At 34.7% G+C, this 22,032-nt stretch overlaps 5 protein-coding genes across 10 annotated transcripts in view; 3 read left to right on the top strand and 2 right to left on the bottom strand.

Moving 5' to 3' along the window:
* Window positions 1-13: 13 nt before the first annotated feature.
* Window positions 14-2,332, bottom strand: LOC111441457. Of its 3 annotated transcripts, XR_002710160.1 has the most exons (4): window positions 1,745-2,332; window positions 1,587-1,631; window positions 1,159-1,293; window positions 214-520 (listed from the first exon to the last, which is right to left on the bottom strand). XR_002710160.1 is itself a non-coding variant. In XM_023078454.1 (3 exons), exons 1-3 carry the CDS (start codon window positions 2,152-2,154, stop codon window positions 112-114), a joined length of 513 nt encoding a protein of 170 aa, XP_022934222.1. In that variant the 5' UTR covers window positions 2,155-2,329; the 3' UTR covers window positions 14-111. The 3 variants fall into 3 exon arrangements, 2 of the variants coding, with proteins under 2 accessions (XP_022934222.1, XP_022934221.1); XM_023078454.1 differs by lacking the exons at window positions 214-520; window positions 1,159-1,293 and adding an exon at window positions 14-169 and having other exon boundaries at window positions 1,745-2,329; XM_023078453.1 differs by lacking the exon at window positions 214-520 and having other exon boundaries at window positions 1,072-1,293.
* A 392-nt stretch (window positions 2,333-2,724) lies between these two features.
* LOC111442397 (organic cation/carnitine transporter 7-like) lies at window positions 2,725-6,529 on the bottom strand. Of its 2 annotated transcripts, none has more exons than XM_023079790.1 (6): window positions 6,447-6,529; window positions 5,475-5,749; window positions 4,969-5,206; window positions 3,890-4,445; window positions 3,595-3,797; window positions 2,725-3,329 (listed from the first exon to the last, which is right to left on the bottom strand). In XM_023079790.1, exons 1-6 carry the CDS (start codon window positions 6,486-6,488, stop codon window positions 3,111-3,113), a joined length of 1,533 nt encoding a protein of 510 aa, XP_022935558.1. In that variant the 5' UTR covers window positions 6,489-6,529; the 3' UTR covers window positions 2,725-3,110. The 2 variants fall into 2 exon arrangements, with proteins under 2 accessions (XP_022935558.1, XP_022935559.1); XM_023079791.1 differs by having other exon boundaries at window positions 3,890-4,415.
* Window positions 6,530-9,443: 2,914 nt separating this feature from the next.
* On the top strand, window positions 9,444-10,484 carry LOC111441853 (putative disease resistance protein RGA4). The gene has a single exon (XM_023079011.1). The coding sequence runs from the start codon at window positions 9,539-9,541 to the stop codon at window positions 10,394-10,396; it is 858 nt and encodes a 285-aa protein (XP_022934779.1). The 5' UTR covers window positions 9,444-9,538; the 3' UTR covers window positions 10,397-10,484.
* On the top strand, window positions 10,431-11,756 carry LOC111441703 (putative disease resistance RPP13-like protein 1). Its single transcript, XM_023078790.1, has one exon. It carries the CDS (start codon window positions 10,431-10,433, stop codon window positions 11,754-11,756), a length of 1,326 nt encoding a protein of 441 aa, XP_022934558.1.
* Window positions 11,757-15,131: 3,375 nt separating this feature from the next.
* The window catches only part of LOC111441854 (putative disease resistance protein RGA4), a 14,854-nt gene continuing 7,953 nt past the window's right edge, over window positions 15,132-22,032 (top strand). Inside the window, exons 1-3 of one of the 3 annotated variants that reach the window (XM_023079013.1) lie at window positions 15,132-15,503; window positions 18,642-18,706; window positions 19,540-19,662. In XM_023079013.1, coding sequence (XP_022934781.1) covers window positions 15,198-15,503; window positions 18,642-18,706; window positions 19,540-19,543 — 375 coding nt within the window. In that variant the 5' untranslated portion in view covers window positions 15,132-15,197 and the 3' untranslated portion in view covers window positions 19,544-19,662. Of the gene's footprint in view, window positions 15,841-18,641; window positions 18,707-19,539; window positions 19,663-22,032 lie in introns of those variants that run through there. The other 2 variants (XM_023079014.1, XM_023079012.1) reach the window with 2 other exon arrangements.

The following is a 22,032-nucleotide window of genomic DNA, read 5'->3' as shown; positions in this document are numbered from 1 at the left end:
CATAAAATAAAATATTAAAAACTAATTTTGAGAACGAAAAAGATGAATTTAAGGTTGTAATGAAAGTAACAAAATAGCGCAGAAAAAAAAAAAAAAAAAAAAAAAGTGTAGTCAAGGTCCATCATCACCATCGCCGATCAAATTGCAGATATCTGAACACTCCACCAAACTGCAAAATCCCCAAAACTTAACCAATTATTAAGAAGGTTTGAAAATTGGTTTTAAAGTTAGGCATGGTTAGGACTCTCCATGATGGTAACATATTGTCCACTTTGAGCATAAGCTCTCGTGGCTTTGCTTTAGGCTTCTTCAAAAGGTCTCCTATCAATGGAGAGAGAAGGTTATTTGATTATAAACCCATGATCATTCCCTAAATTAGTCGATGTGAGACTTTCATCACCCAACAGGCATGACTTCGTTGACAACTTAATATATGCAAACACGAGATACGAACTAATAACTTCAAATTTTAGTGGTGGTTAGAGTTGGTCACCGACAGTAGTCGGTGGTTAACAATTACTGTAATGGCCCAAATTCATCGCTAGCCGATATTGTTCTCTTTGGACTTTCCCTTTCGGGCTTCTTCTCAAGGCTTTAAACGCGTCTGCTAGGGGAAGGTTTTCACTCCCTTATAAAGGGTATTTTGTTCTCCTCCCCAACCAATGTGGGACATCACAATCCACCCCTCTCTGGGGCCCAGCGTCTTCGCTGCCACTCGTTCCTTTCTCCAATTCAACGTGGGACCCTCACCAAATCCACCCCCCTTTGGGGAATAGCGAGAAGATTGGCACATCGTCTGGTGTCTGACTCTGATCTAGGTTGTTACAAATGGTATCAAATCCAGTCATCAGACAATGTGTCAACCTTCTCACTGTTCCCCGAAGGGGGTAGACACGAGGCGGTGTGCCGATACTGGCCCTAAAGGAAATGGATTTAAGGGCGGTCCCACGTCAATTGAAAGAAGGAAAGAGTGTCAGCGAAGACGCTGGGCCTCAAAGGGGGGGGTGGATTGTGATGTCCCACATTGGTTGGGGAGGAGAACAATTCATCATTTACAAGGGTGTGGAAATCTTCCCCTAGTAGACGCGTTTTAAAGCCTTGAAGGGAAGCCCGAAAGGACAATATCTGCTAGCAGTAGATCTGGGTCGTTATAATTACCGAACCGTCAATCGTAGCAACAAGGTTGAGGATCGCTGACTAATGACTGATCAAGGGTCGCCAATTGAGATTAGGGACCAAGTAGCATCTGGGATCAAAGACCATCGACTGAGACTAGGGATTGGTGATCGATGGCTGGTGATAGGAGAACATTGATTGAGATTGGGGGCTGATGAACAATGATTGGGACCGAGCGAACAATGACTAGTGTCCAGGACCGGTGGCAAGAAATCGAGTCCAGCAACAACTGACCATTACCTGAAATGGTCGTTGATCACTGGCGTCTAGTTGGTGGTAATCCCCAATTGGTAACCCTTTGTTCTTCAATTTTAAACTTGGTTTCAAATGTTTCATTTACTGACTTTTTTTTCTCAAACAAAAATGGAATAAAATTAAAATTACTATGAGATTCAAAGAGGTATACGTACCAGTATTGACGACTTCGAAAACCTTGCTTGAAAACAACAATCGGTCTGTAAACAATAAACGAAGAAATTCCAGAGATCAAACACTAAGAATTCGGCTTAAATGTCCTACAAATTTGTGTGTGTTCATCAATAGCCATTTTCCAATAATCTTTACTTACCTTCTGATGTTCAGAGGGCCTTCTCCGGGAGATCCATCACCGCCTCGAATGCATGTTCCAACGCACTTGATCGTACACGACTCCGCCTTCCTCGACTTCGGCCGTTGAATTCTCGCCTTCTTACAGTCGCTCGGCTGCGCGCACTCGCCGGAAAGCGTCTGCGGAATGTTAGACAGCGTAGTACTTTCTTCTTGTTGTTCCGATAAGTTGCTGCTACTCTCGACAGCGGCTGACGGCGCCGGCGAAACAATCACAACTGCAGCTGCCAAAATCGCCGCCGCAGTGGTTGCAATCCGGCAACTGGCTCTGGTTAGAGCAAGCGGAGCGGTGAATCGGACGACGGCGCTGTTCCAATTTGGATGCGCTAGGGCTGGTATCGGTGGAAATGGACCTTTTACATGGCTTATCATTCTGAAGTTTTGGATTCGATTTTGACTCTACTCTGCTCTGGCTTTCGAGAATCGAATCATCTTCCTCTTCTTCTGGATAATGTGTGTTGATTTTTGAAACGCTTTTTTGAAGATCGGCGTTGATCCACGTGTTGATATGGATGGCTTGAATATAGTAGGATGGGAAGAAAAGGGATAACTAGTTTCTGGCCCTGCTTTTATCACTCCCACCAATTTACCATTTCAACCTTAAATTAAACCCTAAGAAAATATAGTTTTTAGACGGGATGGAGCCGAATAAGGCGAAGACGGGAGTAGAGAATATAATCCCGACTCTTACCCAATTTATCTAACGGGATGTATCCCAGTTCCTCCCTCATTCTCCGTCTAAATTGGGAATCTCCTCTCCATTTGGGGCGAGTCCCCGCGTGGCTATGACCTTACGAGTAAAATAAACATCTCTATTTTGAACGATTATTAACTCCATGGGTGAAGTTTCTCTTCCTTTTTTTTGTCGAATTTTTTTTAACTGAATATCCATTCGGCTTCATGCTCGGTACAATCTCAAAACAAAAACCAAATAACAACAAAGGAAGTAAAAGGTATATTTTTATAAACATCGAGAAGTCTCTTAAGCTTTTCAATATGAGATCTTCGACAAAAGAGACGACTATGTGTTTAGTACACGCGAAAGATATTACAACAAGTGTCTAAACCACATGAATTTGATCGGAACATAAATACGTTCATATGCTTATTCTAGTGCAAGTCCTACATTTTATCCATCTAATAGTTTGAGAATACAAATAGCATTTGTACACCTTGTATTATACATGTGCACGACGAGCCTGGAGTCGATACTGAAGGATACGGTCTCTTCAACGACATCTATAGCAGCAGGTAATGAACAAAGGTAATGGGGGCGAGATCGAGTCCAATTAGAAGTATGTGATCAGTATGATTTCTGAGCTTTCCAGCTACATTGTTTCAGGAAGATCTTGTCCCTTGGTTTCAAATGGGAAGAACACAACACAGATCCCTGACACAAATAATACAATCTCAAACAAAACAATGGCCGCTGTTTGATGGCATCCTTTGACCAAAGCTACTGCCACAAGAGGGCATAACATTCCCCCAATTCTTCCAATAGAGCTAGCCACCCCAAATCCAGTTGTTCGGATTGAGGTCGGATATATCTGTGGTTTGCATAGATTGTAAGAGTATAAATAAGAAAGAGCTCGAGAAAAACTACATAAAAATCTCAAGGCAAGAAGAATTGTAAACATGGCGGAAAAATAAAGATGTTCTTATAAGAGAGCAAATCTATAACAATCCATAACATGAAGAGTAAAAGAGTTCAGTTTTAAAGAAGAAAGGTATATGATAGGAGAAAGCAAGTCCAGATTAAAAAAAGCGTAGTTACAAAAGCAGACAACAACAAACCATTCTCTTCCAACTTACCTCAGGAGCATATATACAGACAACTGTGAATGTAGATGTGATACATACGCGAGCTCCAAACAAAAGGCTCGTTGTCAATCCATCAATCCTATAAAACGCTAGGGGAAATAGAAATGTGGCGCCCAGGAAGAACAGTGAAGACATCGATAGCTTACGCCCGATTTTGTCAACCATGACAGCTGATAATGCGAGACCAGGTAACTCTTCAAAGAATATTTGTGGTTAGATTATCATCCATGCAACAAACGGTTGCCCCTAACTAGAGGAAACTTTGGAACTACCAGAAGACTGTTACCTGCAAAACTAGAGATAAAGACATCTCGGAAGTGGAAATCTTCATGTTCTTTTAGATGTAAATCAGTAGACGTACAGCTACTTGTCCCAGTCAACTCAGAGGTCAGCAACACGAGGCCATAGTAAGAGAAGGCATTTCCAAGGAAAACCACCCAGAGGAGCAATGTAGACACAATCAGTTCTCGAGAAAGAAGCTTTAACAATGGAGAGAGACCCACCATATTAAATTTTGTTGCTTGAGAAGTTTCAACTTTCGTTTGTGTTGGTGAAAGCAAATGTGCATCTTCCAGGGGAATACGTTGCTTCTCAAAATCACATGTGTCACTAGAAACAAGAACACCAGGAGGGAGATTTGTTCTATTACGTCGTGCTATTTTCTCTAAAATAATAGCTGCATCACTTGTTCTACCTTGTAAAATGAGATATCGTGGGGACTCCGGAGTAAATTGGTAGAAGAGTAGTAGGAGAAATGAAGGAAAAGAAGAAAGTGCGAGGAGCCACCTCCAGCCCAATTTTGGCATGACCATCTGCAAGTAAGAGGGTATACATAAAGGTGACTGCAACCATTTTAATGGTCTCGGCTGAAAAGCATAGACTATACAAAAATATATAAAATAAGATAAGAAAAGTGTAACAGCCCAAGCCTACCGCTAGCAGATATTGTCCTCTTTAGGCTTTCCCTTATAGGCTTCCCCTCAAAAATTTTAAAACTAGTTGTTAGGGTTTAGGGAGAGGTTTTCACACCCTTCTAAAAAATGTTTCGTTCTCCTCCCCAACCGATGTGGGATCTCACAATCCACGCCCTTTGGAGTTCAGCGTCCTTACTGGCACGCTGCCTCATGTCCACCTCCCTTCGGAGTTCAGTCCTGACAAATCACTCGGTACTTGGCTCTGATACCATTTATAAGGGCGTGATATATCACAGATCATTTGCATACAGCTACTATGAAATTTTATCGAAGGGAACACTAGAAATACTACGTAAAATTTATAAGAGTTAAAAAAATCTCCAAAATTAGATATCATTTGCTTGACCAGAAATGAACATGCACTGGAACATAACTGAATGCTAGATTATACCCATGCCAATGAAGCTTCAAGGATTGTTCCAATGGTCCAGAATGCTGAAAAAATAACCATCCACGCGCCTCTTTCAGGAGCAGGAATGAATTCCAAGAACCAGGATGCAAGTACAGGGCCACCTCCCAACCCAACGCCAACTAGACAGCGAAGAATCAACAAAGATATATAATTTGGGGCAAAAACACTTAGAAATCCAGCGATGGAAGTGATTGTTGCTGTAATGAAGAAACCTTTCCTGAATGAGAAAAGTCAAAATGAAAAACCAAAGAAAATATAGAATCAAGATTGTCATAAACGTTCAGTTCTATATCATAAGAACTCAATTTCAAAGTTTGGAATATAATACAATCTTTTATAAGTATCAGTCCAAAGATTGTTCAAATTGAAAGCCAAGGATGCAAGTAGATTGTTCAAAATGTATTAAGAAGTGGAAGGAAGTCGCATCATCAAGCATACACATATGTAAATGAAAGTGAAATGATATTAGAATAAAGGAGACCTGCCTTCGTCCGTAGATATCAGAAACTATGCCCCATGAATAGGCTCCAACTAACATGCCTGCAAAAACCACACTGGTAATCAAAGACTCTTCACGGGGAGAAAGGCTCCACGCAGACTGAACTGCAGGTCCAACAAAGGAGAGTAACATCATTTCCATAGCTTCTGAAACCCATCCCATTCCAGCATAAACAAGCACAAGAATTTGGTAATTCCCAAAACCCATGGATACAAGAGCTTCATCAATAGTGTACCTCGGACTTTCACCTCCATCCTCCACCTTACAAGACAAGGACAAGTATCATGCAAATAATTCATGTGGGAAATCTCCACTTATCTACAGATTTCATAATTCTTTCCTTTTGATAATAGTTTAAATTGATTGGCCCTTATAAGATAGTTGTTGGGTGTTCTGTTCCTTTGAATAATTGATCTTAAGAGATGGTTTGAACACAACTTGGAGGCACAAAACCTTCCTGCAAATCTCTAGATGTATTTGTAGAAACCAACGGAGCCCCATCCATCAAAAGCAAACAAAAACTACATTGGAAGAAAGGGCTCAAAGACTCATAAACAAATTACGCAACATAGAAAAACCATTCATTCAATTCCCCAAACCAATTATCACAATAATCAAAAGTTAATCCATGTTCAATTCCTCACTAAAAACAAACCCCAACCATAACAATTCCTTCAATCAAAACTTCTAAAAAGGAGTTTTCAGACGAAAACAAAACAGTACATGAATCAAAACAAACAAAAGGCCAGTAGACAGATTTGCAGGAAAACGGCACTGCACAAATGCAAGAAACAAGATTACAGAATCCTAACAGAAGAGTGTTCCCCACTTCATATCAACTCCAAAATCACAGGAAAGAATAACAAATGAATGAATCGAGTGTATAACGGATACAAATATTCATAACTAATCGACTAACAAATACGTAACGAAGGATAAAGAGAGAAAGAAGACGAACCTGCTGTGGTTCTGTAGAAATAACAAAGGGACGTTCCTCCATTTCAAGTCCCTGAATCGATTATGGCATCTGTAGATGACGAGCGTTTTATTTGAAGACTTCACGTACAAAATTTTTGCCAAATTTCCTGTTTTGCCCTTCACTATTTCTATCTTAGTAATAATTTTCTTACCTAAATTTTGTGTTAGAATAAATTAAAAAAATTAAAATTAAGATTTATTAAATTTTTAAATTATATTTTACTAGCAAGTGAAGTTTAACTTTCAATTCCATATTTAATTCATTTGATTCAAAATTAAAATTTTAAAAATTTATTAGATTAAAAGACAGTTTTTAAAGTGTATGGATTAAACCAACACAAAGTTGAAGAATTATAACTAAATCGTTAATTTAATCTCAACTTTATAAAAGTAATTATGTGTAGTTAACGAGTAATCAAATATCCAATTTTTCTTTTAGAAGTCATCTCAAACTTATCGTGAATCTACGTCCCAAGATGCTTTTGACATGGTAAAAGTATTTTTGTCATATCTAAAAGAATTTATTCTTTGAGTAGTATGTTTAGATATGACGTAATAGTGTTTTTGAAAAAATTAAAAACAGAGGGATCGCCTTTTACTTTTTTGTATCGTTAATATAGGGGTCGGAGTTTTGTTTATGGAGAATAAGATGCCTCGTAATAGAATGTCAGAGGACAAGATGACGACGAATCAAGTAACGGTGTTTGATATTGCATAGAAAATGTTACTAGAGTCCCGTATAAATAAAATATTTTCAATAATTTTATTACATACTTATATAAATTTTAATAAATAAGTAATTCATTTATTTTATTTTTTTAGTCAAAATAAATTAAGTAAATTATTATGGATTTATTATAATTAAATAATTAATAATAATAAAATTGTAAAATAAACAATTCATTAATTGAGTTTATTCCAAATAAAATAAATTAAAAGATGAATGTTATAAAAAATCTATATAAAAAAATTAATATTTTGTAGTCCCCAATTACTTCTAAGAATTTTATTTTATTACTTTTGTTAGTTTATTTTTATTAAATTAAATTATTAAAATAATTTTAATTCATTAAATTTTAATTTAATTTTAATTCATTGATAAATATATAAAAAATAATATGCATTTTGAATTTTTAATTGTCTTTCTATTGGATGATGGAAGTCCCACGTTGGCTAATTTAGGGAATGATCATGGGTTTATAAGTGAGGAATAGTAACTCAATTGGTATGAGGTCTTTTAGGGAACCCCAAAGCAAAGTCATAAGAGCTTATGCTCAAAATCGATAATATCATAATCTAACTCCTCATATATGATTTTAGTTGTTGACCTCCCGTCATTGAGCGTTGACCAAAGAGCAACTCTAACAACCAATCAAATTTAAGGTTATTAGTTCATAATATTTAATAATCCTTCTTTATAATTAAGTGTATAATAATACAAAGTTAATAAGTTTTTTCATATCAAAAAAATACTCACACTTTTATGGAAAGCAATCAATAAAAGATTAAAAGATACTCTGTAGTAATTTGCTTTGCTTTCTTAGGAGCAAGAACTTAATAGAGGTAGGATGCAGATTATCTATTCATAAAATATTTAAATATTTATTATTAAAATAACTTCAAAAATACCTATAATTAAAAAAATACACATTTACTATGAGTACGCATCTCAGGAATGGTAAATTAAAACGTTTGTAAATAAACCATCAGGTGTGAATAAATGAACTTAAACTAGATATAATGTAGTTTGCATATCAAAATTGAAATCTGCAGTAGCACAATTGGAAAGTTTCTGTATGAGAAATTCCAGGTTCGATTCCTGGCTGCGGAAATAATTTTCTATTAAACATGGGCATCATTTTAGGAGACTTTCAAGCACATCAATAAACTATAAAAAAAGCAGGTGTATCATTAATTTGTGTACCTCAGATCTATCAAACGGAGGTGTATATTTATTTCAATATTAAATATGGTATATTATTTATTATCAAAATTTCATGTACACCAACCTACTTTTAAATATGGATATAACATGCTATCAAATTTACTTTTTTTTTATGTGTACCTTAAAAATTTATAAGTCAAAATTTTAAACCCTGAAAAAATTATTATAAAAAACTTGATTTTATTTTTATTTTTAGAATTTAGCAAAAAAATAATTGAAATATTTAAAAAAAATAAAATTCATCCTATAAAAAATATAATGAAAAATATAAATAGTTTTTAAAACGCATATATTAGGATAGAGGTTTACACACCAAACACATGTACTAGGGAGATGTTTCTACCCTTATAAATAATGCTTGGTTCTCCTCCCAAACCAAGGTGGAATCTCACCATCCACCCATTTCAAGACCAAATATCCTTAGTTCGTTCTCCTTTCCAATATGGGATTTCATAATCTACTCTCCTTCCAAACCTAGCGTCCTCATAGGTACTTGTTCCCTTCTTCAATCGATGTGGGACTCCTTAATACACCTCCTTCAGGCCCAACGTTCTTACTAGCACATCGCCTCGTGTCCACCCCCTTCGCTCAGCCTTTTCACTAACACATCGCTCGGTATCTAGCTCTAATAGCTAAGTCTAATGTTAGCAAATATTGTTCTTTTTGAGCTTTCTCTCAAGATTTTTAAAACGCGTATAGTAGGGAGAGATTTCTACACCCTTACTAAAAAAATGCTTAATTCTCATTTGCAATAGAGTTCGAGTCTCACGGATACCATTTTTAAATGGGAAAGCACATGCATGTGGGATCCTCCAATTGACCAAGTTGACAAGTTAGAGAATCGAAGAGCCATCACTCCTTCCAATGCTTCAATATTTAATTTCCTTGTACAATATATTTTATCCCACTTGACATTTAAATAGAGATTATGTTTACATTTATATTGACATGTTAAAAGAAAGAAAAAAAAGAAGTTAACACCTTCAATCAAACTAGTTTGAATCATTGAAATGGCGGAAGGAGGTGAATCCCTTGTAACCAAATTGGGCTCTCCTATAATCCCACAGTTTCAATTGCTTTGGGGAGTGGATGATGAGCTTAACCAGCTGAAACATACTATTTCAGCCATGGAAGCTGTGCTTCTTGATGCAGAGGAGCAACAATCCAACACCCATGCAGTGAAGAATTGGATTTCAAGGGTCAACGAGGCTTTCTACGATGTCGATGACTTGATCGACGAGTTCGCTTATGAAACCTTGAGGCAACAAGCTATGGCCGAAGCTAAAAGAGGGATAAAAGAGGTACCTGAAGTTTTCTCTCTGCCTCATCAAATTGCATTCCGATTTAAAATGAGTCACAAAATTAAAGACATTAAAGGGAAATTGAAATCTATTGATGCTGATAAAAACCAATTCCATTTCTCTGAGCGTATGATAAATACTCGAGATGATGAACTGAGGAAGAGTCGAGAGACTTCCTCTTTCATATGTGATGATGAAGTGGTGGGAAGGGATGACGACAAGAAAGCAATTATAGATCTTCTCCTAAATACAGATCCTAAAACCAAGGAGAATATTACAGTGATTGCCATAGTTGGAATGGGAGGATTAGGAAAGACAGCACTTGCTCAATCTGTCTACAATGATGAAAGCACCACGAAATATTTTGAGATGAAACTATGGGTGTGTATTTCTGAAGAGTTTGATGTGAAGGTTATTGTTGAAAAAATAATAGAGTCTGCAACAAGAAAGAAGCCTGAGATTTTTCAAATGGATTTGTTGCAAAGTGAACTTCGAAAGCAAATTGATGGAAAAAAGTACTTGCTCATCATGGATGATGTGTGGAATGAAGATTACGAGAAATGGGTTATTCTCAAAAGATTATTGACGGGTGGTGCATCAGGCAGTAGAATTTTGATCACGACACGTCATCAGCGAGTTGCAGAGACTTTTGACACAACTTCATATTATGCTTTAGAAGAATAGGATGACAAAAATGCTTGGCTATTGTTAAAAAAAAATGGCTTTAGGAGGCGAAGAATCAGAAAAAGAACTTGAAAATTCGAATCTAGTCGAAATTGGGAAGGAGATTGTGGTAAAGTTAAAAGGCCTTCCTCTTGGACATCTTCTATATGCCAAAAAACCAGAACATCATCTTTGGTTGGCTTTCAAAGATAACGAGCTTTCTCGAGTTTTGAAACAAAGAAAAGAGACACAATTCATGCTATCAATATTAGAGCTCAGTTATAGCCCTCTCCAATTTAGTTTGAAACAATGTTTCTTATATTGTGCTATATTTCCAAAAGATTACAATATTCCAAAGGATGAAGTTATAAAGCAATGGATGGCCCAAGGTTTCATTAAGTCAATTAAGTCAATTAGTACACTTGAGCCAAATGATATTGGGGAAGATTATTTCATGGAATTATTATCAAGGTCATTCTTTCAAGACGTCACAAGAAATGAAATGGGTGACATAATAAAGTTTAAGATTCACGACTTGATGAATGATCTTGCTTGTTCTATAGTGAAAAATGAATATGTTACTATGGATGAGAAAGATAAGGTCGTCATTGAAAGAACCAGACACATCTCAATTTATCATAAATTTGGTATAAAGTTCGGATCCTTCAAATTATTGTTTGAGGCAAAAAATTTGAGGACATTAATTATTGATGCTCCTACTCACAATGGCAAAAAAGCCCTTAACCTAATCTCTACCAAGTTCTTGCAATGGAGGACATTGTGCTTGAATTTTGCTTATGCTACTCCTTCAGAAGTATTGCCTAAATCTATTGGCAAGTTGAAACATTTAAGGTATCTGAAGATAATGTTATTTCATCTTTTGTTTCTTCCAAATTCTATAACTAAGTTGCATAATTTGGAAACACTTATCTTTGATGGATGTAAGCGTTTACAAGAGTTGCCGAGAGATGCAGAAAATTGGATGAAGCTTAGATATCTAAGTCTTGCTAGAAATTGGGAGATAAAACTCCTTCCAGATTTTATTGCTGCATTGCACAATTTGGAAACATTTATCCTTCAAGATTGTTCTCTATTAAGAGAACTGCCGAAAGGTATTAAAAAATGTGTCAACTTTAAGCATCTTGATTTACATGGTTGCAGTGCTTTGACTCATCTGCCTAAAGGACTAGGTGAGCTTACTAGTCTTCAAACAATGAATTTGATTGTACTAAAGAAAGATACTGGTTGTGATTTAAGCGAGCTGAATAGACTGAACAAGTTGAAGGGCAAATTAACTATTAAAGGATTGGAAGTTTGTACAGCTGATGATTTAGAAATGAATTCTTTTAACTTACCATTGAAGTTGGGTGTTCTAAAGTAAAAGTTAGTTTAGAACTATTCCAAAGACGAGCACACGAATACTGTCTTGGACAATGAGTGCAAAGGAGTTTAAAATGCTTAGAATCACATTCAAACGTTCGAAAGATACACATATGCAGATATCGAGAAGTCAGACTATGTGATTGGCTATCCTCTAATATCCTTTTTAACTTGGTCAGCATAAAGCTTTCAGATTGCTTCAAATTGCAAGCTCTTCCACAATTTGATCAATTTCCTTGTCTCAAGTATTTGGGTCTTAGATCATTACCCAACATTTAAGTACGTTGACAACCGTAAATATCCTTCTTTGTCAATATTTTTTCCATCCCTTGAAAAATTATGCATCGAAGACATGCACAATTTAAAAGGATGGTGGAAGAGTGAAACTTTATCAGAAGCTTCTCCAAACAATGCATCATTTCCTATTACAATGTCTTGCATTTCTAAACTTGTGATCGATGGTTGTCCTCATTTGGTTTCAATCCCTTGGCATGCACCTTTGAAGTCACTCAATATGAGTGCAATTAGTTCACAACTACTTACTGTGGTGATTGAAAGGACGGTCAATCACTGTGTTGAACACTTATCTTTTGTTTACATCAGTGAAATTGATGATTTTGAGTTTCTACCAAAAGAGTTATTCTATCGTTTCACAAATCTTTGGCGTATTGTAATTGAAGATTGCAAAAGCTTGCAAATGTCTTCTTCTCTTGTACATTATCCTATGAATGATGTACTATGGAAAGAGTTTCGAAGTCTCCAGTCTTTTCGTTTTTGTAGAATTCCCAAGTTGGAGTATTTGCCTAATGGGATGCGACATGTGACAACTCTTCAAGACATTTACATAGGCGCATGCCCAAATTTAATAACTCTACCAGAATGGATAGGCGAACTCACAACACTCTCAAACCTAATGATCTACCGTTGTCCAAAGCTCAATTCATTGTCGGAAGGGATTCACCACCTCCGCTCTTTAAAATTATTGAGAATTCGAGATAGCCCCAAATTGATAGAGAAGTACAAGGAAAAAGACGGAGAAGATTGGCAAAAAATTTCTCATATCCGTTACGTAGACATTTCATAACTTCAAGACAATGAAGAGAAGAAAAAGTTGTTCGTCCATCAGCTGTAGGCATTATCACGTATGCAAAGTCATTCCTTCATTTTATCTTTTATTTTCTTGGAATCTTCTAAGAAGATCAAGTTTAATCCGTTCGTGATTACTTTAATCCTTTTTTTTATTGCTCAAATTGAAAGCTTTCGATATTAGATCTTTAAGTGAGTACTTTTTTATTTATATATGTTTTTTTTTTCATATTGTGAACACAAAATTGAGGCTCCACATTTCACAATTAACTTCTCAAATGTCTGAACTTACTCTTTAAAATTTGAAAGCAAAATATAAAATCAAAATACAAATAGAAGATCAATCAAAATTATGATAAACAGAATATCCAAGTGGTTGGTCACCCAGACATGATTTTAGTTGTTGGCCTCCCGTCATTGATCCTAGTTTTTGGTCATGGATCTTTAGTCCTAGCAAATTAGAATTGGCAAGCGAGGCTGTTGATCGAGGACCAATTGACAACCAATCAAATTTAAGGTTATTATTTCATAATGTTTAATAATCATCCTTTATAATTAGTAGAAACATAAGTGTAGAATAATACAAAGTTAATATGTTTGGTCATATATCATCTCACATTTTAGCTCACGATTCGTTCTAGAGAGAAAAAAAATTACCCAAAAATTATTTTAAAAGTATATATAATTTACTTTGCATTGGTTAATTAAAATCCGCAGTAGCACGGTTGCACAATTGGTTAATATCCTTGATTCTCATCGAGTTATCGAGGGGTGATTACCAGGTTCGAATCTTGGCTGCGGAAATCATTTTTTTCCTTATCCCAATTTGGGCTTTTGGGCTAGAAGAAAACCATTTGGGCTTTTGGGCTAATTGGGCTAGAAGAAGGGTATCCCAATTTATGTATTAGATTTATGTGGAGAAATTGTCCCCATAGGAGGTGCTACTATATCTATCATTTTTTGTGATAACATAACGTTTGTATCCACGTTTTGCTCCCGTTCAACACAAATCTTTTGTCAAAAACACTCTCTCAAGAATATTTTACCTGGAGATTGTTTGAAATTACTTTAGAACTTTTTAGAATGAAAAACTTAATAGGGTGGAGAGATATTTATGGAAGAGACGGAGTGTAGATTAAAAAATATTTATTTCTAAAATAACTATAAAAAAAAACCTTAAAACTTAAAAAATTTTAATAATACCAACTTCCAAAAAAAACTTTCTTAAAAAAAACTTCAAAATGGTTTAAAAATACTCGAGTTTTCGAAGGATTCATCAATACCTTGAATTCTTTTGTAAAAAAACTTCAAAAACACCTCTAATTAAAAAAAAACACACCTTTACTAGGAGTACCACGTTTCAAAAACACTTATAGAAACGGTCAACGCAATGTTAAAACGTTTGTAAATAATACATTAGGTGTCATTTAATGAATGTAAACTATATAAAACCTAGAATTGGAAAGTTTCTCTTGAGAAATTCCAGGTTCGAATCCTGGCTGCGGAAAACAAGGTTTTTCTTATCCTGAATTGGGCTTTTGGGCTCGGACAAAGACCAGAAAAGCCCAATTTGTTTCTAACAAAAAACAAAATCACCTGTAAATTTGAAGCCACATATATAGAATTTTCCTTTTTTCTTTTTCTTTTTTCTTTTTTTCTTAAAGTGGTTGGCAGAGAATCTAATTCCAAAATTGTTAATTGGAAGTGATTGAAAAAAAAAAAAATGCTATAACCACAAAAAGTTGGTCGGTCGAATATAGGCCGTTTGAGTTTTTGACCGGCCAGAGAATCAAATATCTATAGACTCTTGAGACCAAATTTTCTAGAGCTAGATGAAAAAGTCGATGATAACTTATTAGGTCATTAGAGCCTACAAATAGGTGGTTTACTTGACCATGCTTATACTCCTTATATACTACTTTCATAATCTAGGACCGATGAATGTTGATCAAAATAGAAGAGCGTTTGGGAATTGTGTGGTCATAGAAGAGAAACGTCCCAAAGCGTCAGTTCTATGACACTGTTGGGAGTTGTCGTTTGTATATTTCTGTATCTCATTTCCTGGTCTCGTTTTGTAATAAACTTTTAAAAAGCACTTTAATTTATAAACGTTTTTTAAATGGGGTAAAAGTAAAAAAACGTAGAATAATCATCTTTGTTATTGTCAAAAAGTAATGAAAAATAAAAATGCATTTGAGATTTTGAAGAATACCAATAACTTTGTAAAGATTTTTGTAAAGATTTTGGATTGGTTGAGAGTATTAGAGGCATTTATGGGTGCCTCAAGCTCTTACACCTTCAATAAGTATGAGAAGAAGAAGAAGAAATTTCATTGGAACTTGTTAGAACCATAGCAATGGCGGAATCAATCCTATTCGATGTTGCCACATCCCTTGTAACTAAATTGGGTTCTCTTGCTATCACAGAGATTCAATTGCTTTGGGGGGTCTATGATGAGCTTGACAAGCTCAAACATACTATTTCAGCCATGAAAGCTGTGCTTCTTGATGCAGAGAAGCAACAATCCAACAGCCATGCAGTGAAGAATTGGATTTCAAGGGTCAAACAGGCTTTCTACGATGTGGATGACTTGATTGACGAGTTCGCTTATGAAACTTTGAGGCGACAAGTTATGGCCGAAGATAAAAGATGGGCCAAAGAGGTACGTGAAATTTTCTCTATACCTCAACAGAATGCATTCCGATATAAAATGAGTCACAAAATTAAAGACATTAGAGAGAAACTCAAAGATATTGATGATGATAAAAATAAATTCTGTTTCTCTGAGCTTATAGTAAATACTCGAGATAATGAGTTGAGAAAGAGTCGAGAGACTTTCTCTTTTATATGTGATGATGAAGTGGTGGGCAGGGATGACGACAAGAAAGCAATTATAGATCTTCTCTTAAATACAAATCCTAATACCAAGGAGAATATTGCTGTGATTGCCATAGTTGGAATGGGAGGATTAGGTAAGACTGCACTTGCTCAATCTATCTACAATGATGAAAGCACCACGAAACATTTTGAGATGAAATTGTGGGTGTGTATTTCTGAAGAGTTTGATGTGAAAGTTATTGTTGAAAAAATTATAGAGTCTGTAACAAGAAAGAAACCTGAAAATCTTCAACTGGAATTGTTGCAAAGTGAACTTCGAAAGCATATTGATGGGAAAAAGTTCTTACTCGTCATGGATGATGTGTGGAATGAAGAATACTGGAAGTGGGTTGTTCTCAGAAGATTATTAACGGGTGGTGCATCAGGTAGTAGAATTTTGGTTACAACACGTCATGAACAAGTTGCAAATACTTTTGACGCAACTCCATGTTATACTTTAAGAGCATTGGATGACAAGAATGCTTGGCTATTATTCAAAAAAATGGCTTTCGGAGGCGAAGGATTAGAAAAAGAACTTGAAAATTCAGATCTAATCGAAATTGGGAAGGAGATTGTGGTAAAGTTAAAAGGCCTTCCTCTTGCAATAAGAACGATAGGACGTCTTTTATATGCCAAGAAACCAGAACATCATCTTTGGTTGAATTTCAAAAATATGGAGCTTTCTCGAGTTTTGGAGCAAACAAAAGAGACACAATTCATGCTATCAATATTGGAGCTCAGTTATAGCCATCTCGAACCTAGTTTGAAACAATGTTTTTTATACTGTGCTTTGTTTCCCAAAGATTGTAACATTCAGAAGGATGAAGTGATAAAGCAATGGGTGGCACAAGGTTTCATTCAATCAATTGGCACAGTCGAGGCAAATGATATTGGTGAAGAATATTTCATAAAATTATTATCAAAGTCATTCTTTCAAGACGTCACGAGAAATGAAATGGGTGACATAATACAGTTTAAGATGCACGACTTGATGCATGATCTTGCTTGTTCAAGAGTAAAAAAGGAATACATTTATATGGATGAGAACAGCGTCGTCGATGAAAGTACCCGACACATCAATATTTGTCGTGAGTTTGGTATAAAATTGAAGTCCCTAGAATTATTGTTAGCGGCAAAGAATTTAAGAACATTAATTATTGATGCTCGAGGTATGCATGGTGAAAAAGTCCTTAACCCAATCCCTTCAATGTTTTTGCGATTAAGGACGTTGAGTTTGAATTTGAATGTGTGCTTTCCTGGTACTTTTAAAGCATTGCTCAGATCTATTGGCAAGTTGAAACATTTAAGATATCTGAACATATGTCTACGTGGACTTCAGTTTCTTCCGGATTCCATAACTAAATTGTACAATTTGGAAACATTCATCCTTGATGAGTGTGAGTGTCTACGAGAGTTGCCGAAAGATGCAAAAAATTGGATAAAGTTGAGGTATCTAAGCCTTACTAGAAATCGAATGATAAAGTTCCTCCCAGATTCTATTGCTGAATTGCACAATTTGGAAACACTTATCCTTCAAGATTGTTCTCTATTAAGAGAATTGCCGAAAGATATTAAAAAATGTGTCAACCTTAAGCATCTTGATTTACGTGGTTGCAATGCTTTGACTCATCTGCCTAAAGGACTAGGTGAGCTTACTAGACTTCAAACATTGAATTTGTTTGTACTAAAGAAAGATACGGGATGTGATTTAAGCGAGTTGAATAGACTGAACAATTTGAAGGGCTCATTAATTATTAAAGGTTTAGAAGTTTGTACAGCGGATGATTTGGAAAAGTGTTCTTTTAACTTGAGATTGAAGTTGGGTGTTCAAAATTTGATGTTAGCTTGGACCTATTTCGAGGATCAACATATGAATAATGTCTTGGACAATGAGTGCAAAGAGGTTTTGAAATGTTTACAACCACATTCAAACATTCGATTGATACACATATGCGGATATCGAGAAGTCAGACTATGTGATTGGCTATCCTCTAATACTCTTTTTAACTTGGTCATCATCAAGCTTTCAAATTGCTTCAAATTGCAAGCTCTCCCACAATTTGATCAATTTCCTTTTCTCAAGTATTTGGGTCTTCAATCATTACCAGATATTGATTATATTGACGGGAATGGATATTCTTCTTCATCAATGTTTTTTCCATCCCTCGAACAATTAAGCATTGTAGACATGCACAATTTAAAAGGATGGTGGAAGAGCGAAAATTCATCCAAAGCTACACCGAACATTGCATCATTTCCTATAACAATGTCTTGCCTTTGTGCACTTGAGATTGTTGGTTGTCCTCATTTGGCTTCAATTCCTTGGCAAGCACCTTTGAAGGTACTATCTCTCTGTGGAATTAGTTCACAACTACTTAATGTGGTAATTGAAAGAACGGTCAATTATTGTGTTGAAGAGTATTCTTCTACTCAGACTAAAGTGTCTCATTTTCACCTTAGTAACATTGATGATCTTGATTTTCTGCCAAAAGAGTTATTCTATCATTTCACAAATCTCCAACATCTAGAAATAAAATATTGCAAAAGCTTAAACATGTCTTCTGCTTTTGCACATCATCCTACTAATGATGTACTATGGAAAGAGTTTCGAAGTCTCTACGTTTTATATATTTTTGGGATTCCTAAGTTGGACTATTTGCCTAATGGGATACAATATGTGACGACTCTCAGAGAACTTCACATAAGCACATGTCTAAATTTAATAACCCTACCCGAATGGATAAGAGAATTCACACTCTCACGATTATTCGTTTACAACTGTCCAAACCTCAGATCATTGTCGCTAGCCACCTTCTTATCTCTTTGTCATTTTTGAGAAATTGGGGTAGCCCCAAAATGATAGAGAGGTACTAAGAAGGAAAAGGAGAGGATTGACAAACAATTTCTCATATTCTTAACGTAGACATTTCACTTTGACATTGAAGAGAAGAAAGAACTTGTTCGTCCATCAACTGCAGGCATCATCAGGTATGCAAATTAAGCTCTCTCATTATTTTTATATTTCCTTATAAAGATAATTATGTAGGGTTATTATTATTATAGAAGCCTCCGTGGTTTGCCAAATAGTGGTTCACTACTTTATAATAATCCATTTTTCCTCCTCATATTCATAGACAACCCACTTTCAAATAACATACTCTATCCTAAGCCTTTTGATATAACACGTTCATGATATGACACGTTCATGATATGATATGATATAATATATTGAAAGACGTGTTATATGCATGATGTAATATAATATGATGTATGATAGGAATGATACACAGTAAACATATTTCGATACGGTATTCAACTCGATATATGTTTTAAAGGCCATGTTATAAAATGATATGATAAGAAGGAAAATAGAAAGAGTTGATTTACATGGATTAATAAATGAAAAATGTTGGGACCTCGTTCTATGTTACATGCATTTGGAAATTTTCCTATTTACGATGAGTACGCACACGTATATTACAAAAATAAAAATGATTATTATGTTTATCATAATACTATGACGGTCACTATTCCTATCGGATGTCCGGCAAGAGCACTAGAGAATGCTAGTCCAACAAGGAAAGGGGTCTAGGAGGTGTATGAATCGACTAGTGGGTCCATATATATTCGCACATATAAACCATGTGTAGAATAGTAAATACATATTCAATGACCCGCTTAGGATAGTCATTGAAGAGAATACAAATTTAAATGATAGGTCTCATTCATGATTGTATATATTTACATCTAACTCCAATAATAGGTCACTTACTGAGCATTTCTTAAAAACACTCAAGTCCCGTGCTATTTTATTTTTCCAGGTAAAGCCAAAGCTCTCCTGCACGGTTGACGATGACAACGCAACTGTAAAGACCATGACACATATATAGAATAACTGTATTTAATTTCGTAGGCTATAGTGTATTTCTATTTTATTTTTACTTATGTCTATTTTAATTTTTCCATTTGTTTGTTTTAAAGATACTTTATTGAACATGTAAGTCCATGATAATATTTTATGATTATGTTTCAACCGATTATTTTAACATAAAATGATTACGTTATGTGTACGGTAGCAACTTTAGGTCAATAAAAATCTAGGATCGTTACATTAATATTTTTAACCTTTTATAAAAAAAAAATTATAACGCAGTAAGAATTATTATTATTATTATTTTTTTCTAATAGCCCAAACCAATATCTTAATGCACAAATCATGGACCACAAATTTTTTAATTTAATTTTAAATATTTTTCTAGAATACTTTACTTTCTTTTCATTAAAGGAAAAAAAGATTTTAACTTCCAATAATATGTTTGAACTCTAAAAAAATAATTAAAAAATTACAAGGTAGTATATTGACAAAAATCCTCTTTTGATAGTATACTCAATATTTTAAGGTTTGAGTTTGGAAATAATCGATTTAAAAGCCATTCATGTCCATATATTTTTTCTTAATTTACCCCATTTTCTCAACGACCGAATTGAATGTCTTCCAGTTAAAATATAACATCTCACAATTCACTACGATAGCCTAACTCATCACTAATATATATTGTTTGCTTTAGTTCATTACATATCGTGTTCAGCCTTGTAGTTTTAAAATGCTCCTACCTAACACGTTAATTCTGAGATCTCATAATGTTTGGAGATAAGAACAAAACACCCCTGTGGAATCTCTCCCTAGTAGACGTATTTTAAAACTGTAAGGCTGACATTGATACGTAACGGGCCAATGCCAACAATATCTACTAATGAGGAGCTTGGGCTGTTACAAATCATATCAAAGTCAAATACGAGCGCTATATCAACAAAGATGATGGGACCACAATGGAGAAACCTCTCCCTAGTAGACATGTTTAAAAATTGTGATACCGATGACTATAATATTTACTTTTTAATGTGATTACAAATGATATCATAACCATACACCGGCGGTGTGTTAGCAATGATACTGGTCCTCAAGGAGGAACTTCTCCCTAATAGACGCGTTTTAAAACTATAAGATTGACGATGATATGTAATAGGCCAAAATGAACAATACTGGCTAGCATGGGCTTGAGCTATTGTTCAATCATAAAGAATTTTTTAACTTAGACTTAGTAATGTATATGTTTCATTCTTTCTTTTTAGTGGTTATCTTTAAGATTATGACACAAATTATCAACGAGTTGTACTTTTTATATACAAATTCAAACGTGTTACCACACATTCAACTATAAATTTAAAATATTATTAAAACGCTTGAAAGTTTAAAGGTATTTTTAAAATAAAATATTTTTTAAGATTTTACTCTATTTTAAAATTAATAATAAAAGTAGGAGTGGTTTTGCTCGATTTAAAATATACAAATACGTGAGAATAATAAAAACAAATCATGTTTTTGTTTTCAAAGCATTAAAAAATGGAGTTGGTGAAATCTAAATTATTGATGCTGTTTATATAAATATAACTAGATTTTCACGATTGTATATAATCTTATCTTATAGATATGATTATAGTCGAGAGATCATATTTTAATTTCAAAATTAGTATATAAAAAATACTTAAAAAGAAAAATTAACAATAAAGTTCTTGAAATACTTCATGAGATTAGGTTATGATTTATATTATTGCAAATGGTATGTATTGTCACAATTTACCTATAATAACAGAGCTTGAATAACATGATTTACGTCTAATAACCCCAAGTGATATGAACCAAGAGACATCAATCATACAATATGCTTCAATGAAGATGTGAAGAAAAGGTTGTCAAAATTATCAAAAGATGTTTCAATTCATGCTAGAAGAAGAATAAAGTTTAATTGTTGTAAATTTTGGGTGGGTTATAATTTAGAGTTATTGTATTTTAAGACTTTTTATTTAATTTCGGTTACATTTACATAATGGCTAATTATGGCCATAAAATGTGAATGTTACCACTTTTGGAATGCCTTTAATAGTTTCATTCTGAGGCTATATAAAGCCATCTATGTTGTATTTATAAGGCAGACTTGGAAAATATAGTAAAGAAGCATTTGTGCTTTTCTTTAGCCGATGGCTAAGTTTCTTTGCAATTCTATGTAGTTTAGATTGCATGTAGAATCATTCAAGCTCGACATGATCAATCTTGCTTGTGGAGTGATTTGAATCTCAATCAAGTGTTCTTGATATGAACCAAGAGACATCAATCATACAATATACTTCAATGAAGATGTGAAGAAAAGGTTGTCAAAATTATCAAAAGATGTTTCAATTCATGCTAGAAGAAGAATAAAGTTTAATTGTTGTAAATTTTGGGTGGGTTATAATTTAGAGTTATTGTATTTTAA

This window comes from Cucurbita moschata, unplaced genomic scaffold (assembly GCF_002738365.1).
Source record: "Cucurbita moschata cultivar Rifu unplaced genomic scaffold, Cmos_1.0 Cmo_Scf00004, whole genome shotgun sequence".
NCBI classification, from domain to species: Eukaryota; Viridiplantae; Streptophyta; class Magnoliopsida; order Cucurbitales; family Cucurbitaceae; genus Cucurbita; species Cucurbita moschata.
This window is presented reverse-complemented; position numbering and strand designations above follow the sequence as displayed.

What these genes read in the sequence shown, in the direction of transcription:
- LOC111441457 (XM_023078453.1), bottom strand. Translation starts at nt 2,154, where the DNA reads ATGATAAGCCATGTAAAAGGTCCATTTCCACCGATACCAGCCCTAGCG. An exon ending in GGCCCTCTGAACATCAGAAG is followed by an intron (nt 1,632 to 1,744) that starts GTAAGTAAAGAT and finishes TATTGTTTACAG; the next exon opens with ACCGATTGTTGTTTTCAAGC. An exon ending in TTTCGAAGTCGTCAATACTG is followed by an intron (nt 1,294 to 1,586) that starts GTACGTATACCT and finishes TCCTATCACCAG; the next exon opens with CCATCGATCACCAATCCCTA.
- LOC111442397 (XM_023079790.1), bottom strand. Translation starts at nt 6,488, where the DNA reads ATGGAGGAACGTCCCTTTGTTATTTCTACAGAACCACAGCAG. An exon ending in TTTCTACAGAACCACAGCAG is followed by an intron (nt 5,750 to 6,446) that starts GTTCGTCTTCTT and finishes TTGTCTTGTAAG; the next exon opens with GTGGAGGATGGAGGTGAAAG. An exon ending in TCTGATATCTACGGACGAAG is followed by an intron (nt 5,207 to 5,474) that starts GCAGGTCTCCTT and finishes TTTCTCATTCAG; the next exon opens with GAAAGGTTTCTTCATTACAG.
- LOC111441853 (XM_023079011.1), top strand. Translation starts at nt 9,539, where the DNA reads ATGGAAGCTGTGCTTCTTGATGCAGAGGAGCAACAATCCAACACCCAT.
- LOC111441703 (XM_023078790.1), top strand. Translation starts at nt 10,431, where the DNA reads ATGGCTTTAGGAGGCGAAGAATCAGAAAAAGAACTTGAAAATTCGAAT.